This window comes from Sinohyriopsis cumingii, chromosome 3, assembly GCF_028554795.1.
Source record: "Sinohyriopsis cumingii isolate HCF-2022 chromosome 3, ASM2855479v2, whole genome shotgun sequence".
NCBI lineage: Eukaryota > Metazoa > Mollusca > Bivalvia > Unionida > Unionidae > Sinohyriopsis > Sinohyriopsis cumingii.
The window spans coordinates 25,760,422-25,781,144 of record NC_142963.1 but is presented as its reverse complement, the minus strand read 5'-3'; the positions used below and the strand labels follow the sequence as shown (position 1 = coordinate 25,781,144).

The 20,723-nt window shown below is 34.7% G+C and overlaps 1 protein-coding gene across 3 annotated transcripts in view; it reads right to left on the bottom strand.

The window, feature by feature from the left end:
* Positions 1 to 20,723, bottom strand: part of LOC149802571 (uncharacterized) — a 68,915-nt gene that overhangs the window by 22,780 nt on the left and 25,412 nt on the right. For 2 of the 3 annotated variants that reach the window (XM_089951842.1, XM_089951844.1), the window contains 4 exons: positions 17,709 to 17,815; positions 8,781 to 8,968; positions 4,382 to 4,456; positions 3,462 to 3,581 (listed from right to left, as the gene is read on the bottom strand). In XM_089951842.1, the coding sequence (XP_089807968.1) occupies positions 3,462 to 3,581; positions 4,382 to 4,456; positions 8,781 to 8,968; positions 17,709 to 17,815 (490 nt within the window). The remainder of the gene's footprint in view (positions 1 to 3,461; positions 3,582 to 4,381; positions 4,457 to 8,780; positions 8,969 to 17,708; positions 17,816 to 20,723) is intronic. The other variant, XM_089951843.1, reaches the window with a different exon arrangement.

Here is a 20,723-nt window from a genome sequence, read left to right as displayed (position 1 = left end):
CTTTTATTCCACCTCCTTTTTTTGATTCAAAAGACATAATTAACGTGATAATACAAAGGAGGCCAGCTTTTAATTCAGTGCAACAATACAACAAATACTTTCGCAAGTCAGCTAAGAAAACATGGTCGGCACTTAATTAGGTTCTCAGAGAAATGCTCGTGGACATAGCTGGTATGGTAGATTGATGGATTTTACGTTTAATTACAAGAGGACATATTGCATTTATGACGATTACACTTAAAAGGAACTAAATAATAGAACTAGAACACAAATTTCAATTGATACAAAATTATTTAATTTGTATTTATTTATTAAAGTACTGCCTCTACTCTGCGTGAGTGACATTTTCATTGATAAAAATTTCCTTACATATTGTTAATTTTTGGTGTACTAGGAATGTTGTTTGGAAAGAAAATGTAAAAAATTGTATCACCTATTTTTAAATTTTATATTTCAAAGTATTGAATAAAATCTCCAGGTCCTAACTACCGTTTTCGACAATAAAACTAGCGATACATCAAAGTTTCCATTACCAATTTCGATTGCGATTTTCTTCAAGTTAAACAAATAGGGATCAATTTTGGGGGTATTTTCTGGTTTAAAGAAATGGGATCCATGCCTGACCCCATGTTATAAGCGGGTTTGTGAGTTATGAGGGCACGAGTTATTGAGGGAGTGGTGTATAGTCCATGAAACTCCTTAGGCTGGTCATTTAGGAGTTGGCAAGATTTAACAGAAGTCTTATATCGATTTTATCGGCCAAAATTTAAAACTGATGTTTCTAAATATTGTAGATCTTGTAACACTTTTCAGATGGCAGGAAAACCCAATCAGAAGATACCTTAGGGTCATCTGCAACTTATTCCTGCATTTGACCAAACATTTGGCAGAAAAATGGTAGACTGTGCCATTCCCTTACTTAGGACTAAGCCAGGCAACCAATAGTTGCTGACCATAATGTGTGCATCCACAAGATTTCCAGAGGCCATTCCTTTAAGGAATATTAAACTAATGTTAAATGCTTTGATAATCAGAGATCTCCGAAACGCTTAATTACGTTTATTTGGATGCCAATATTTGATCTGGGACGCAGAAAATCACTGTGGCAGGAGTCCTCTGTACACTTGCAATAGGCGTGCAGCAAAATTCAAAGACTTGCCACTCCTGCTTCAGCCACCTGCTTTGTGGGAAAATGTGTTGATCAGTTAGCTGTGCTGATATTTCCAGTGACTGAAAGACCCCTTGATACATACATGTTGCCATTTTATAAGAGTACATAAAAAAGAACATGATGCAATAGCTGGGCGGCAAGTTCAAAGGCTTTGACTGGCGGCCGCATGGGAAAATGTAGATATTTACAATGATAGAATTCAGAGTCAGAAAGACCCAGAGATGTACATGTGGTCATTTATAAAAGTACATCAGATAAACAACTTTAGCTTTCGTTATTATGTTCATTTCTGAATGTAGCACGTGACCTCAGAATCAAGACATGTTGAGACTTCGACAAAATGCCATTCATAAGTGGGTGACAAGTCGCCTAAAAATGTAAACTTCGCCTTCTTCTGTTAGGAAAGCGAAAATGACTTCACCCTGTGATTATTTAAGTGGTACATTGACTGACTATACCATATTTTTTTTTAACGCCCCTCGCCTTAGCCCGGTTAGTTCTAGTGTTGTAGCGAAATGTATTCATCAAGGCATCAGCAGCTAGGCCTAGGTTTTATATAAATTACACTGACAAACAAACTCTTGCCCATTCACAAAAAGGATTATGTTTTGATAGCTGATTGACCATTTACCCTTTTCCAAGTAAGGTAGCAATATCAATTTCTTGCATGCTATTCTTTGATGATAAAACATACAAACTTGTGTTTTAAGATCAGAATTGGTCATCTGCGTATATATTAACTGCCTCTTATACACTATTTCGTCATAAAATTAGTTTGAAACTGTAAGTGAACCAGTAGGCCTAATGGGAAATAATGGCAGACTTCACTAAGTCTGGGATGTACCAGTTTATTAGACTGTCTATTTTCTTAAATCATCGGGCAAATATATTCAGAAAAAATATAATAATAACTGAAACCAAACCATAGGTATTATTTTATGAAAGATTTAACTTTAAAATGCAAATTATTTAGGTCAGAAACGTATGGGACAATGCTATGTTGTGGAATTCGCGAGATGCGCTTTAAGGTCTAAGCTGTTTTCTGACTTGACACATATTTGCAAAAATACGGGAAAAAACAGCAAATCAGATACTATTTATGTGTGTGCCTAAAATCACTACAAGTATGTATACAAATAAATAAACCATAAATTTGCGATCCTGTCAATGGACTGTTGTAATGAAGCTATATTATAATGAGTAATTACATTACAAAAACAAGTAATGAGTGATTACATTACAAAAACATCTCCATCTAAAAAGAGATGCACCCATGTCTGTGTTGATTCTGTAGGAAAGAAGGGACTGCAACTTCTGATGGTAGGACTCCTATTTTTACCAAAATGGGAGTCCTGGACTCCTAGTTTTAAAATCCTAGCAAGATCTCTGTTAATTTTTCTCTCACTTGTTGGCCTTTTCAAATCTGTCAAATGTGATCAAGGTCAAATTGTATGTCTGGTATTTTCGAAAAAGTTGTGAGTGGATTAGGCATCCAACAGTTTAAATCTTATGCCTATGACCCTGAAAGTCATGGGGCTTTATAAATATTTCATTAAACTTTGAAGAATATGATTCTGCCATATTGCTTTCATGCAGCAAAGGATTGGGATGAGGGTTCCGTTTGCTGATGTAAATCAGTCTCATCATTGGGTTTTAGTCTTTTTGAACTAGGATCTTAGGACCCCAAAACTATCTCAAATGCAAGCCATGCACAAAGTATGGTAAACTATGGATGGTGGAGAACTTGAGTTATTGTGCAGAAATGAAATTGCAACAGATCATATGAACAATATCTTTATGTCCTACACTCGGATATTGGGCATATACCGCTAATGAAATGTCTTGTGGAAACAATTTTCATGCACTGCTGAACCAATGATGTACTTCATATGGTGCTAGCATGCAAGTTTGGTGGTAATAAATAAAATATAAATCAAATATAATTTCTGAATAAGTTTGAGAAAATTAAACATTTAAAATAGGTCACAGCAGACCATTCTGGTGTGCATGAAACTCTTTAATAGCATAAGGCAGCTGTGCTTCAAACTGGTAATATGTGTAAAGAAAATGAAACACACTTAAGAATAATTTTACATCAATCTTGAAAAGCTGTTCACAGTTAAACGATTCCGATGAAGAACACCTTGTAGTGTACCCACACAGCATTAGGTATTTTGGATAGGAATCATAAACCAGACAGATGTGGGCATTCAGATAAACATACAACCTACAGACTGATAAAACACTCATTTCAGATACTATTTTTTTCAATGCAAGGTTACTGACTGACCTGGTCATCTTGGTTGGTGGCCACATTGGCAATAACACATGCTGCATTGGTTAAGACCTGTGTGTTATTTGGTTTGCTAAGTAAGGCTTTCAAAAGACATTGTCCTGTGGAGAAGTCCTCCTAAAAATAAATAAGAATGTATATAAAGACTTAGATTGCTCTTGCTTTTAAAATAGTTAAACATTAAATATTTACAGATTTTAAAAACTGATACCAATTCCAAGATTCAGATTTTTACTCAACAATCCCATAATTCTGCTTTAAATGAGTCTTTTGTTTTTTATTTTGTCCATAAGCAGATTAATTTTTTGTATATGAAGCACCATTTTATGGCTATACATGCTAAAATGCCAACTGCAGGTGAAAAATGAATAAGTACCAAACATGAAATAAGAATATATATAAAAAACTACATTGAGCTTTGTCCCAAGTTGGCAAACAAGTTTGATGTGGCATAGGATGTGGCAAGGCATCTGAAGAGATGCATTCAAATGCCGTATCAAACAAATTTTTTTTCCTGACCCAGAACAAAAACACAAATGCGTTTTTGTGTTTATTACATACCCAGTACTTAATGCTTACTAAATATTTTTATTTTTACAGTTTGCATGAAAGTACAAACAAAAACATTGGGATTTATTAAATTCACAGCAAATTGGGATTCATAAAATTCAAAACAAATTGGGATTCATAAAAGTAAAAACAAATTGGGGTTTATAAAAGTCATACAAATTGGGATTTATAAAAGTCAAACAAATTGGGATTGATAAAAGTTGGAGTCAGTTTGTCAAAGAAAATCAACATCAGGGAAAAAACCTCAGTAGTTCCAACTGAGGTATGATACTGAATTAGCCTGTATCAAATGTCAGATCAATCATGTAAGATTAATAGGGTATGTAATAATTTTGTCTGTTGCTGACCTGTATGATTCTGTGTTTCTGAAAGTCTGACCCCATGGAAAGGTGACCTAGAACCTTTAGGGACACTTCCTGCATCTGCAATAAAAAAAAGAAGGAAATGGACAATAGACCAGTTACAATCAGAAGACCTGGTTTCCTCTAATAATCTAGAAGAGTTTCTACAAATGTGAAGCATGGATGCCCCACCAAAGAGCATCTAAAATGACCTAAATGCTAAATGAACATAAGTAAATTCTGACAGACAGATTAACAGACAGAAAGGATACCATTATATGTCTTAGCACTGCCATGGTGAGCCATATATATGTTATTAGTATTTGGAATACCATATTTAATCACTTATATGTTCAGTCCAAACTACAGAGACCCTTTTTTTGCTGCCCCAGAATACACCAACAGATCAGGATCTATGTTAATTGTTCCATTGATTAGTCTTAACAAACTGCATAGACCCAAATCTGCTAGCACATGATGTGATGGCAGATCTGGGTCTATGCAGTTTGCAGTTGCATCTGAGTTATAAGTGAGTAAATATGGTATATGATAGCATACTGTACTTTTTCATGTCTTCCCCTTCTTTATCATTGAAATATATGCTACAATTTATTACTAATTTGACTCATTCAATTATTCAAACCATTAAGTACTACATGTGTAACAAATTATATAAACAACAATTTCTAATAGCATACAACTTGTTATTAAACAGTTATCATGATCTATGACTATGTAACTGTAAGTGACTCTGCAAAGCTACTGTCTTTCTCTAACGACAGGACCAGGGTGCCAGCCCATATTTGTCTAAAAGTATGTAATGAACTTATTTTTAAATGTGGTATTGTTATACTGCAGCAAATTCTTTGACAAGTGCATATACCTCATTTCATTATTCATTTGGATACAGGTGGTGTCAGCAAAGCATGGGCCATGTCTTTAGACCACATTATGTGCCTTTTACATTAAATATCTTTATCATAAAAACATTTGGAGAACATGCCATTTTTTATTTAAATACAAATCCTTTCAAGTTCTCAGACCATGATCAGGAATGTGGTGTCTAATCTTCTGTTGGTGATGATCATGGGTTTTGGAATTAATTTCACTTAAGAATATTTATTTTAATTAATAATCCAACGTTAAAGAAGTCCCAGTTTAAGTGTATTTTATACTATTTGAATTTACAAAATATCTTAATGCTGCAGTAATTTTTTGTGAATTGTACCAAACCATACACACCTGAATTAATTTATTTAATATACTCTGAATATTTCAACTCACCTGAAACAAGACAGCTAGCCATGAAAGCAAGATGTAAAATCATTGTCCCTTCTAGTCACCTTTTATTTTATCAAAATGACATTCAAGGTGTTACTGAGGGAAATTTTGGACTGTTTTTTTAATAAAGCTTAGATGTTGTGTCTGCTAGATTTGATAAACAAGTACATGACTTTCTGAATTAGAAATCATTCTAAAATTCTGCCTGCAAGCAACAAAGCAATACAGGATCACACTGACAAATCACTGTTCTGCACTAAAATACCATGATAACTGATTATTTTACTCACATATAAGAAATTATAGTTGACAGGTTTTCAAATGAAATTTATTATTAAATGATTTTAATAGTGTGAGTGAAAGTCAAATTTAAAAGCAATATCTGTTAGTATTTTTCAATTTATTGAATGAATACATTTTTCATGCTACTGGGTCTATAAAAAAGGTAGGCTCATTTGAAATAGATTACAAAGTATTAAAAATGTTTCCAGATATAACATTACTGTTTACCCCTGGATTGGAAGTTGTTGTTGTGGTGGGGGTGGGGAGGGGCTTGCCTTTGAACATGGGCATATCATTAGAGAAATATGATATAGAGTACAATGCATGTGGGAAGTAAAAAATTTCAAAGTACTTTAATATGCCTAAAAAAAATGAATAATGTTACACCCAACTGGTTTTTCACTGGTATTTAAAAACTGGAGTCAAGGATTCTGAACCACAAAATATTTGAGTTCCAGTTATAAAGTTAGGATGGTCAAGAATGCTGATTTTGCTAAGAAATGTTAAAGTAGTACATGCAACTGTACTGGACAGAAGCAAGGAATGTATAGGCCCATAGTCAGCATTTTTATACATTTAGTCCAATTATACTGCACAAAAGCAAACAGTGTACAAGTATTTGCCAACTCAAGTGACTTAGATTTGATGTTAACGCAATTTCAAATGAATTTGTTTCAATTTAATGTTTTTATCGAAACTAACAAATAATGAAATTATTTGTCTAAAACAAAACAAAAATTAGGATTCATAAATGGCTAAAAAATGAATGCTATTGAATTTAAATAAATTAGGTATTGTTCAATAAAAACTAACAGCAATGAACCCAAAATTTAGAGTTATATGATTTCAAGTTATGCTACCACTCCTGGGAATACAACTATCGAATAAGTCAGGGGTTAGCTGTACTGGCCCACAGTCAGCATTCTTATCTGGCCCAATTATACAGCACAAAACTCAACAATGTAATGGTCCATTGTCAGCATTCTTATCTGGCCCAATCATACAGCACAAAACTCAACAATGTACTGGCCCATTGTCAGCATTCTTATCTGGCTCAATTATACAGCACAAAACTCAACCATGTACTGGCCCACAGTCAGCATTCTTATCTGGCCCAATTATACAGCACAAAACTCAACAATGTACTGGCCCACAGTCAGCATTCTTATCTGGCCCAATTATACAGCACAAAACTCAACAATGTACTGGCCCACAGTCAGCATTCTTATCTGGTCCAATTAATAAACTGCAACACACAGAACTCAAACTAAACAAGACCTGCACTGTATGCAAGAATCACCTTCTGTACATAGAGTTAAAAGTGAAAGTTAGAATTGACTGCCATTTCCAAATCCACACATAATATATATTTCTAGACTTAATTATTTTACAAAAGATTAAGGCATGGATAGTTTTTGGCAAAATAAAAACCTGTCAGTGTTCTGTATGACTGTATTGGTATGGATGTCTCTGCAAAGTAACACAACTGGCACAATATTCCATATGTTTATATTGGCATGGATTTATCTGCAATGTAACACAACTGGGACAATATTCCATATGTTTATATTGTCATGGATTTATCTGCAATGTAACACAACTGGCACAATATTCCATATGTTTATATTGTCATGGATTTATCTGCAAAGTAACACAACTGGCACAATATTCCATATGTTTATATTGTCATGGATTTATCTGCAAAGTAACACAACTGGCACAATATTCCATAAGTTTATATTGTCATGGATTTATCTGCAAAGTAACACAACTGGCACAATATTCCATATGTTTATATTGGCATGGATAGAATTTGCAAAGTAACAAAATTGTATATGTCTGTATAAGCATGGATGTATCTGCAAAGTAACAATACTGGCACAGTGATCCATATGTTTATTTTGGCATGGATGGTATTTGCAAAGTAACAATATTGTCAGTGTTCCATATGTCTGTAAATGGTATAGGCAAAGAAGTAACGAAACTGGCACAGTGTTCCATATGTCTCTTTTAGCATGGATGGTATCCACAAAGTAACAAACTGTGTGTCCCAAATATCTGCATAGGCATGGATGGTATCCACAAAGTAACAAACTGTGTGTCCCAAATATCTGTATAGGCATGGATGGTATCCACAAAGTAACAAAACTGTGTGTCCCAAATATCTGCATAGGCATGGATGGCATCCAAAAGGTAAAAAAACTGACTCCATGTTATCTCTGTTAGCATGGGTACTTTTTGCAAAGTAACAAAATTGTCAGTGTTCTATGTGTCTGTATTGGCATGGATGTATTTACAAAGTAACACAATTGTCACAATGTTCCCTGTGTCTGCATTGGCATGGACTGTATTTGCAAAGTAACATTTATACAGTGTTCAATGTGTCTGCATTGGCATCGATGTATTTACAAAGAAACAATTTGTTACTGTTCCCTTTCTCTGTGTCTGCATTGGCATGGACTTGCAAAGTAAAAAAATTTTCATAGTATTCCATGTGTCTGTATTTGTAAAGTAACAAAACTGGCAGGATAAGCAAAATAATCTACTTTGAAAGAATTAAAATATACATATTTGCCTCCTAGTTGTCAATTTTGTTTGTCATGTAATGTAGAATTATTGAATTAAGATGCATGCAAATTGTCATGTAGTTCAGTATCTGATATATTTTTTTCTGCATTGGTGTTTCCATAAAACATATGAATCAGCTACGTATTTGCATGGATATTCCATCAATTAGTCTATTATTCTTTTGATTCTAATTTTGACTGAGAAAAGTAAAGAACTAATAATTGATTTCGATCAATTCTTTTATTATTTATTTTTGTTCAAATTATTTCCTAACCTGCTCATCAGACGAGGTGGTCTGAGCAAGCACTTTGGGGAGTATATTCACATTTCCTTCCATGATGGCCTTGTGAGTGCCAGGGTGCTCAATCATCAGACTAAGTGTACTGATGGCCAGCAGGGCTATTGCTTCATTAGGATTTCTGAACAGTTTAAGGATCGCAGGCAGAGCTTGGTCTGATATGGCTGAAATAGAACACATTAAGTAGATAGACAGTTACATAGGCAGGTAGCTATTTAAGTAGGTAGATAGATAGATAGATAGATAGATAGGCTGGTCTTATAATCACAATATTCTAGACGATATTAGAGAGTATGTAATGCCAATACAAGTAGCATTAATTAGCATAATGTTTCCAAGCCCATCCATCACTTTTAAAAGTTTGTTACCATATTTGCCAGCCTATAAGTTGATGTGGAGTAAAAGTTGAATTTGCAAATTTTGTCAATTTTCCATCCTCCATCCATATATAAACAATGATGAGTATAAGATAAGGCCAGGTCAATTCTTCAGCTTTGTTGTTTTGTTTCATTTTGTTCTACATAACATCATGAATTTTGTCTTATCTGTAACTCAGTAAATTTTCAGTTCAGGGTGTAGAATGAAACTAAGTAACTTCTGGTTTCATGAATATTAAAGGTATCACTGTATGCTATTCCAGCATTAGGGAAATTGCATCAGTGATGCTAAAATGCTTTATCCAATTTTGTTCAAAAGAGAGAGAGGGAGACATATGTATTCCATAGCATTTTTCTTCTTGTACTTCGTGATTAAAGTAACACATATCCCGATATGAGAGAGATTTCAGCCTTACTACCTCTGTTTAGCTGAAGATTTTTTCAAAGTGCGAAAACAATAATAATTAAATAGTAAATGTAAACTATTAAAATACAATTACCATATTCCTTCAGTTTCAGAGTTTAAGTATTCACAAAATTTATATCCATACAGACTCCATTTAGGATAAATCTCAAGAATGACCATTTAACATGCTGTGTAATTTTTTTTGCAAGTACAGTGACCTTTCCATTCCCAACAAATAATACAACAAATAATATTATCTTTTATGAGTGGATGCATGTACACTTCGTGTAGTTAGGCAACATTTAGTTTTGATCTTTGCTCATGCTAGCTGTTCTGTTGGCAAGTTCAAAAGACGTTGCTAGTTCATAAATTTATATGAGTAACCACCTAGCATTTCCTTTCAATACATGGTACCGTATTCAAAATACCCTATGAGTAGCCTTATTTCTCTATTGGTAGCCATATTTCTCTATTGGTAGCCTTATTTCTCTATTGATAGCCTTATATCTTTATTGGTAACCTTATTTCTCTATTAATAGCCTTATTTCTTTTTTGGTAAACTTATTTCTCTATTGGTAGCCTTATTTCTTGGTAAACTTATTTCTCTATTGGTAGCCTTATTTCTTTATTGGTAGCCTTATTTCTTTAATGGTAGCCTTATTTCTCTATTGGTAGCCTCAATAATATGATCTGGTCTGCTGAATCTTGATATCAGACAGGCATGCCTGTCCACTCTTACACCAGGAGAAAAACTCCCGATTGTTGTGGTCGTTCCATGCCTACTTCCTGATCTCATAATATCTCATTATATTTGCAAAGAACTCCTGATTAATACATTCAATATGTCTGTCGATTTTTATTTCTCCTAAAAGATCCTACATAAACAAAAAATACTGCATGCAATCCACAGCAGCCATGTTCTATTTTATCACCTATGAATATTGTTGTAACGAAATAGTTATTATCACATTACAAAGAATTTTTTTCTACAGTAAATAGAATGTTAAGTTTAAACATTATTCATGTAAATTTATTCCATTTTCCCCAACAGTAAAATTGTCAGCAATTAGTTTCAATTCCAAGAATGAACACTGTGAATGTTGTGAATTTTCTCTACAAGCTAAACAGCACCTTCATTCCCACCAAAGAAACTTAAATAAGTAATATACAAATGTCAATTACCAACATACAAATGTCAGTTATCAATATACAAATGTCAATTACCAATATACAAATGTCAATTGCCATCATTATAATAAGAAGGAATGATAAAGCATAACATGTGCACATGTGCTCCAAAACAAATCAAGAATAAATATTTTATTTAGTAAACAGTGTTAAATGCCTTATGAGTTGACAATAAGGAAATAAGGTGGGATATAAAAAGTGGGAAAAAATAGTTGCCACATGTATGGAAGCTTGAGACTGCAGATTTTAACTGGTAAGTTGAATTCACACACACATTTCAGGCAATGTAAGTTACAATAAAACTGGGGCTCATTTGTTTGCCAATCAGTTGCTGGTGCCTACAAACACACACTGTAGAACATGGATTCTTTGGAGTACGTTAGAAGGGCAATCCCTTTCACAAGATAATTGTAATGATAAGGATTAACTGCTAATTAGTCACACTGGCTTTCTTGCTTGTTTACTTAAGTCTAACATTAAGCTATTGTGCGATTAGGCCACAGCTGACCAGAATATCAAAGCAGCCACATCCTGGGGGCAAAATAAGGTACATCACAGGAATAAATAGAGAGTGATTTCACACATCACAGGAATAAATAGAGTGTGATTTCACATTTTCACAAATATTGGACTGGAAAAATCAGTCAATATCCAATGCTTAGAAAATGCTGTGAAAATCCTCCTGATTTTAGGTCCCTAACTCCCAATCTTTTTATTCATTGTCCCTACTCGGCTTTTAAAAGTTAACAGATAAGCAAGCAAGTGTTAGCTTGGATGACCTGGCAACAGATGTAGCATTTTTAATTAGCAAGTAAATAGCACTACAAGGCCATGTGATTCTTGGGACAATGGATATTGTAGCTAAAACTAGATGGAATTGTTTACCCAGTGGTATTAAGTGATAATGGAACAGAGTATTGAACTTGGATGTTAGTAAGATCACAATCATCATGTAACTAAACAATACAGATTACAAATCATCCTTAAATCTCTCTCTCTCTCTCATCGGGTCATGTTTTATTTGATACTGGGGTGCAAGAAGAATAATTTGATGGAATACATGTCTTTGTCATGGTTATTCTTTTCTAACTTGTCAATTCTAATGCACATATATATAATCAAATTATTTAAATAACATGTACTGTAGTATCATCAATTTTCGTGGGGGACCAATTTTTGTGGGGGACCAATTTTTGTGGTTTTAGTTGTTGCCCCAAACCACGAATTTAAATCCCCAAAGAAAAATGAGCTACGTAGGATGATGACCCCCCCCCCCCATTTTCTTATAGTGTTTCGTTCCTAGAGATTAACACAGATGCTAGGCTGGCAAATATGGTATTTTAGTTTCCCATTTTAAACCCACCTCTTATTTTTTTTAAACTAAACTTACTACACAGGGACCCTGGGCTTAAGATAGAAATACCATATTTCATCCCATGTTCTGACAACAGAAAGCTCCAGAACAAATATATAAAAAGAACTGACAGGTCACCCCATAAACAGTGTTAACCCCACATAATACAAAGGGTTTTCAGTACAATCTTGCTACCAGTACTTTGTTGTCTAAGGGATGGAGATTTACAGTGTTAATTCCACATAACACAAAGGGTATTCATTACAAACTTACTACCAATACCTTGTTGTCTAAGGGATGGAGATTTACAGTGTTAATTCCACATAACACAAAGGGCATTCAGTACTAACTTACTACCAGTACTTTGTTGTCTAAGGGATGGAGATTTACATGTCAATTCCACATAACACAAAGGGTATTCATTACAAACTTACTACCAGTACTTTGTTGTCTAAGGGATGGAGACTTACATGTAAATTCCACATAACACAAAGGGTATTCATTACAAACTTACTACCAGTACTTTTTTGTCTAAGGGATGGAGATTTACATGTCAATTCCACATAACACAAAGGGTATTCAGTACAAACTTACTACCAATACTTTGTTGTCTAAGGGATGGAGATTTACATGTCAATTCCACATAACACAAAGGGTATTCATTACAAACTTACTACCAATACTTTGCTGTCTAAGGGATGGATATTTACAGTGTCAATTCCACATAACACAAAGGGTATTCAGTGCAAATTTACTACCAATACTTTGTTGTCTAAAGGATGGAGATTTACATGTCAATTCCATATAACACAAAGGGTATTCATTACAAACTTACTACCAATACTTTGCTGTCTAAGGGATGGATATTTACAGTGTCAATTCCACATAACACAAAGGGTATTCAGTACAAACTTAATACCAATACTCTGTTGTCTAAGGGATGGAGATTTACAGTGTCAATTCCACATAACACAAAGGGTATTCAGTGTAAACTTACTACCAATACTCTGTTGTCTAAGGGATGGAGATTTACAGTGTCAATTCCACATAACACAAAGGGTATTCATTACAAACTTACTACCAGTACTTTGTTGTCTAAGGGATGGAGATTTACATGTAAATTCCACATAACACAAAGGGTATTCATTACAAACTTACTACCAGTACTTTTTTGTCTAAGGGATGGAGATTTACATGTCAATTCCACATAACACAAAGGGTATTCAGTGCAAACTTACTACCAGTACTTTGTTGTCTAAGGGATGGAGATTTACATGTGAATTCCACATAACACAAAGGGTATTCATTACAAACTTACTACCAGTACTTTGTTGTCTAAGGGATGGAGATTTACATGTAAATTCCACATAACACAAAGAGTATTCATTACAAACTTACTACCAGTACTTTTTTGTCTAAGGGATGGAGATTTACATGTCAATTCCACATAACACAAAGGGTATTCAGTGCAAACTTCCTACCAGTACTTTGTTGTCTAAGGGATGGAGATTTACATGTCAATTCCACATAACACAAAGGGTATTCATTACAAACTTACTACCAGTACTTTGTTGTCTAAGGGATGGAGATTTACATGTAAATTCCACATAACACAAAGGGTATTCATTACAAACTTACTACCAGTACTTTTTTGTCTAAGGGATGGAGATTTACATGTCAATTCCACATAACACAAAGGGTATTCAGTACAAACTTACTACCAATACTTTGTTGTCTAAGGGATGGAGATTTACATGTCAATTCCACATAACACAAAGGGTATTCATTACAAACTTACTACCAATACTTTGCTGTCTAAGGGATGGATATTTACAGTGTCAGTTCCACATAACACAAAGGGTATTCAGTGCAAACTTACTACCAATACTTTGTTGTCTAAAGGATGGAGATTTACATGTCAATTCCACATAACACAAAGGGTATTCAGTACAAACTTACTACCAGTACTTTGTTGTCTAAGGGATGGAGATTTACATGTCAATTCCACATAACACAAAGGGTATTCAGTACAAACTTACTACAAATACTTTGTTGTCTAAATGATGGAGATTTACATGTCAATTCCACATAACACAAAGGGTATTCAGTACAAACTTACTACCAATACTTTGTTGTCTAAGGGATGGAGATTTACATGTCAATTCCACATAACACAAAGGGTATTCAGTACCAACTTACTACAAATACTTTGCTGTCTAAGGGATGGATATTTACAGTGTCAATTCCACATAACACAAAGGGTATTCATTACAAACTTACTACCAATACTTTGCTGTCTAAGGGATGGATATTTACAGTGTCAATTCCACATAACACAAAGGGTATTCATTACAAACTTACTACCAATACCTTGTTGTCTAAGGGATGGAGATTTACATGTCAATTCCACATAACACAAAGGGTATTCATTACAAACTTACTACCAATACCTTGTTGTCTAAGGGATGGAGATTTACAGTGTCAATTCCACATAACACAAAGGGTATTCATTACAAACTTACTACCAATACTTTGCTGTCTAAGGGATGGATATTTACAGTGTCAATTCCACATAACACAAAGGGTATTCATTACAAACTTACTACCAATACTTTGCTGTCTAAGGGATGGATATTTACAGTGTCAATTCCACATAACACAAAGGGTATTCAGTGCAAACTTACTACCAATACCTTGTTGTCTAAGGGATGGAGATTTACATGTCAATTCCACATAACACAAAGGGTATTCATTACAAACTTACTACCAATACTTTCTTGTGTAAGGGATGGAGATTTACATGTCAATTCCACATAACACAAAGGGTATTCATTACAAACTTACTACCAGTACCTTGTTGTGTAAGGGATGGAGATTTACATGTCAATTCCACATAACAGAAAGGGTATTCATTACAAACTTACTACCAATACTTTGCTGTCTAAGGGATGGATATTTACAGTGTCAATTCCACATAACACAAAGGGTATTCATTACAAACTTACTACCAATACCTTGTTGTCTAAGGGATGGAGATTTACATGTCAATTCCACATAACACAAAGGGTATTCATTACAAACTTACTACCAATACTTTCTTGTGTAAGGGATGGAGATTTACATGTCAATTCCACATAACACAAAGGGTATTCATTACAAACTTACTACCAATACTTTGCTGTCTAAGGGATGGAGATTTACAGTGTCAATTCCACATAACACAAAGGGTATTCAGTACAAACTTACTACCAATACTTTCTTGTGTAAGGGATGGAGATTTACATGTTAATTCCACATAACACAAAGGGTATTCATTACAAACTTACTACCAATAATTTGTTGTCTAAGGGATGGAGATTTACATGTCAATTCCACATAACACAAAGGGTATTCAGTACAAACTTACTACCAATACTTTGCTGTCTATGGGATGGAGATTTACAGTGTCAATTCCACATAACACAAAGGGTATTCAGTACAAACTTACTACCAATACTTTGCTGTCTAAGGGATGGAGATTCACATGTCAATTCCACATAACACAAAGGGTATTCAGTACAAACTTACTACCAATACTTTGCTGTCTAAGGGATGGAGATTTACATGTCAATTCCACATAACACAAAGGGTATTCAGTACAAACTTACTACCAATACTTTCCTGTCTAAGGGATGGATATTTACAGTGTCAATTCCACATAACACAAAGGGTATTCAGTACAAACTTACTACCAATACTTTGCTGTCTAAGGGATGGAGATTTACATGTCAATTCCACATAACACAAAGGGTATTCAGTACAAATTTACTACCAATACTTTGCTGTCTAAGGGATGGAGATTTACAGTGTCAATTCCACATAACACAAAGGGTATTCAGTACAAACTTACTACCAATACTTTGCTGTCTAAGGGATGGAGATTTACAGTGTCAATTCCACATAACACAAAGGGTATTCAGTACAAACTTACTACCAATACTTTGCTGTCTAAGGGATGGAGATTTACAGTGTCAATTCCACATAACACAAAGGGTATTCAGTACAAACTTACTACCAATACTTTGCTGTCTAAGGGATGGAGATTTACAGTGTCAATTCCACATAACACAAAGGGTATTCAGTACAAACTTACTACCAATACTTTTCTGTCTAAGGGATGGAGATTTACAGTGTCAATTCCACATAACACAAAGGGTATTCAGTACAAACTTACTACCAATACTTTGCTGTCTAAGGGATGGAGATTTACAGTGTCAATTCCACATAACACAAAGGGTATTCAGTACAAACTTACTACCAATACTTTGTTGTCTAAGGGATGGAGATTTACATGTCAATTCCACATAACACAAAGGGTATTCATTACAAACTTACTACCAATACTTTGTTGTCTAAGGGATGGAGATTTACAGTGTCAATTCCACATAACACAAAGGGTATTCATTACAAACTTACTACCAATACCTTGTTGTCTAAGGGATGGAGATTTACATGTCAATTCCACATAACACAAAGGGTATTCAGTACAAACTTACTACCAATACCTTGTTGTCTAAGGGATGGAGATTTACATGTCAATTCCACATAACACAAAGGGTATTCAGTACAAACTTACTACCAATACCTTGTTGTATAAGGGATGGAGATTTACAGTGTCAATTCCACATAACACAAAGGGTATTCATTACAAACTTACTACCAATACCTTGTTGTCTAAGGGATGGAGATTTACATGTCAATTCCACATAACACAAACGGTATTCAGTACAAACTTACTACCAGTACTTTGTTGTCTAAGGGATGGAGATTTACCTGTCAATTCCACATAACACAAAGGGTATTCATTACAAACTTACTACCAATACCTTGTTGTCTAAGGGATGGAGATTTACATGTCAATTCCACATAACACAAAGGGTATTCAGTACAAACTTACTACCAATACTTTGTTGTCTAAGGGATGGAGATTTACATGTCAATTCCACATAACACAAAGGGTATTCATTACAAACTTACTACCAATACCTTGTTGTCTAAGGGATGGATATTTACAGTGTCAATTCCACATAACACAAAGGGTATTCATTACAAACTTACTACCAATACTTTGTTGTCTAAGGGATGGAGATTTACAGTGTCAATTCCACATAACACAAAGGGTATTCAGTACAAACTTACTACCAATACTTTGCTGTCTAAGGGATGGAGATTTACAGTGTCAATTCCACATAACACAAAGGGTATTCATTACAAACTTACTACCAATACCTTGTTGTCTAAGGGATGGAGATTTACATGTCAATTCCACATAACACAAAGGGTATTCATTACAAACTTACTACCAATACTTTGTTGTCTAAGGGATGGAGATTTACATGTCAATTCCACATAACACAAAGGGTATTCATTACAAACTTACTACCAATACTTTGCTGTCTAAGGGATGGAGATTTACATGTCAATTCCACATAACACAAAGGGTATTCATTACAAACTTACTACCAATACCTTGTTGTCTAAGGGATGGAGATTTACATGTCAATTCCACATAACACAAAGGGTATTCATTACAAACTTACTACGAATACCTTGTTGTCTAAGAGATGGAGATTTACAGAAGATCATCAGGGATCCAATACCATCTTGTAATAAATCCGCTTTACCTGGGTCTGCTCTGTCCATTATACTGAAAGAAACCAAATAATGATGAAAATTCTGTTAATCTTGGCACATTTTTAAATCTTGTTTTGTATGATTCTTAACTAAATAAAAAGGGATATTCGAAGCATGTTCTGCACTAAATAAATAAACAGCATGAAAAATTATCAAAGCATAATTCTAAGTCCATTTATAGTTAATAAACTTGTCAAACATTCATGCAAGCTGAATTAAAGATTGGGAGTGTATAAGGCTTGCACTAGGAATAAAATGTATTCTTTTGCCCAGTCAGGTTAAGAACTAAATGAAGCAAAATACTAAAAGAAAACTTTATCTTTGCCAAATTAATTGTATTGTATCTAATAAAATTGGAAATTTACATTTGAATGTGAATATTAAAATGGATGAAAAAATTAAATGTAAAGTAACCTGACATGACCATTCTGCTGTATTAAGTCTTTGGTGAAAAAGAAACAGGGGGTCCTTGCCAAAGGATATTCCCAAAACTGAAGCAGATATCATTCCTTTATTATAAAAAGGAGTCCTACTATTATGTATATTTAATTGGCATTATTTGTTAGGATATTGTTTTAACAATTCATTACATAATAATTGTATTTTGGACTTGACCTTGTCCAAAATCAAGTTCATGCTGTACCTGACTAATCACTTTTATTTTGATAAACAAATAATACATAGTTAGTATTTCCTTATGAGTGTGGGTGAAATTTAATTAGAACTTTATTCATTAGGACTGGTTATAGAACTTTCTGACTATTTGGGATTTGATTCACAATACTGTAAGTTCTTTTTTAATTTTCACTTTGTATTCTTGGGAAATATATAATTATCTGTTAAATGCTATAAAAGTTCTTGGTTTTTCTATTACTTAGTTTAAGACCATAGAGTCGTAATACTATGGCTGTCAGAATTTTAGCAAACATCTACTGGGTACCTGTTGATGCTATGATTGAATACTCAGGTTCCTGATCAAAGGAAAAGTATATTAAAATATGTACAAACCTGAACATACAGTGTTAAATCTATTAAAAGTTGCAACTCAACAGGTGTCAATTTGTGGCAAGATCAAATAACCACCCTCTGTTATTTCTCATTGAGCAAGTATCATACTTGCAGATCAATCAAAGGACTGACATGTGGGAAAACAAGCTAAGGGATTAAGATCAAACATTCACTGGAAGTGGTAGAACTCTACTTGGCACTGAACATGTACATGTAGTAAATTCATAGATTGATCAAAAGGATTGTCAACTTGAAAACAATGTGAGTGCAGCCTTACAAGCCAAGGGTGTATGGTGCAATGTGCACTGGCAGAAAACTTGGGAAATATCACTTCAGAAATAAACCTAACTTATGGAAATGGAAACTAGAACTTAAAGAAAAACTTTTATTGCATCAAACAAAGTAGTTAAACAGTAAAAACACCAAAATTAATACAAATACAGGTTGTTGGGACTTTGCAGAAAAATGAAAGCAATTACATATAATTAGTTTGTATGCTTGTAAATGCCCAAGGGAAACACCATTAATGGACACTTAACTTTGTGGTGGGAAGTACTTAATTTACCCATAATATATTCAAATGACTAAAACTCCAAATAACTGTAGATACAAGGACTGTGTAATGAATACCATCATGAATTGGATAAACACTGTGCATACAGTATACACATTTCTGAATGGGAATAGAAGCATAAAAACAAATTATTTAAATTGAAAGTATTTTTGTACACTGTAGACATTTAGAGTTTCCAACATTACTCCCAGATCTATCAATTTTTTTTTGTCTCCCATGCTTATAGGACAACCCCTACTCTGCAAGAATAAAATTTCAGTAAATAAAAGTCGACTTATAAGTGAGTATATTTGGTAAATGGGTACTCAATACCTCATTTTATTAGCTGGGTTATTATCAATAGACTGTAACGGAATACTCAAGAATCTGTTGTCAGGCATAGTGAGGACCTGTTATTTATGCATGACCAGGCCTCTGAGAGGAGGGTTGGTCAAGTACCCATGAGAATCCTTTGCATAGGGAGCAAGTTTCTTGGGCTGATCCACCCACCCTTCCTTAGGAAAGGGAGTGGGTCTACAAACTTCCTTCTGGGGCCTCTAAGGTAAACACATCTAGACTGGCAAGAGGGAAGCCAAAAATGAGGTTGCTTCCTGGACTGGGGTTGCATCCTTTAAAAGAACTTTGCTAAAGGACCAGAGTGGTGATCAGGATGGACATGCCTCCTCGCTGGTTTCGATGGGAAAGGAGAAGATGCAAGGGACAGGTTTTGTTGGTCCTTTTGGACCTGGAAAGCCAAGGAGGGGATGAGCCCTAAAGAGGGCCTTTGCCTTCAATGGAGCAGACCTAAGAATGTTCTTATTGTGATCCAGCAAGATTTCTGAAATGTCCAGTGCAACATCCATATGCAGTTCAAGCTTCTCTGATGACAGCATGATGCACAGCTGTAAAGAGATTCTTTCCTTAAAGACTGGAGAAGGTTGCCAAACAAAGATCAGCATGTGAAGCCATGGTGACAAGCATCTTTGCCTTAATTCCAGTGCTTTCAGTGCCTTAACTGGGAGGCTAATCCAGGTCCCCATCCTGGTTTTAAAGCTCTCACATCAAAGAAGGGAGATTTAAGAGGCCAGGGAGGAGTGCATTCTGTATATAGCCACAGAAACCTGAGGTCTCAGAATTTAGGTGGTGAACAATCCGCCCCTTATGCTGCCTAACAAACTACAGGCCCTTACAAAGCCTTTGAGAGAGATCTCAAACCAGCAGGATATTCTGAGGCCATCCAATTACCCAATCATTTTGTGGAAAGAGGTCAATCCAAGCCTGACTAAAAGGAGTCTGGCAACTATGGGTAGGTCACCAGCAGGCAGGGGGAAACTGTAAGTTACTGATAGGTGGTGGGAAG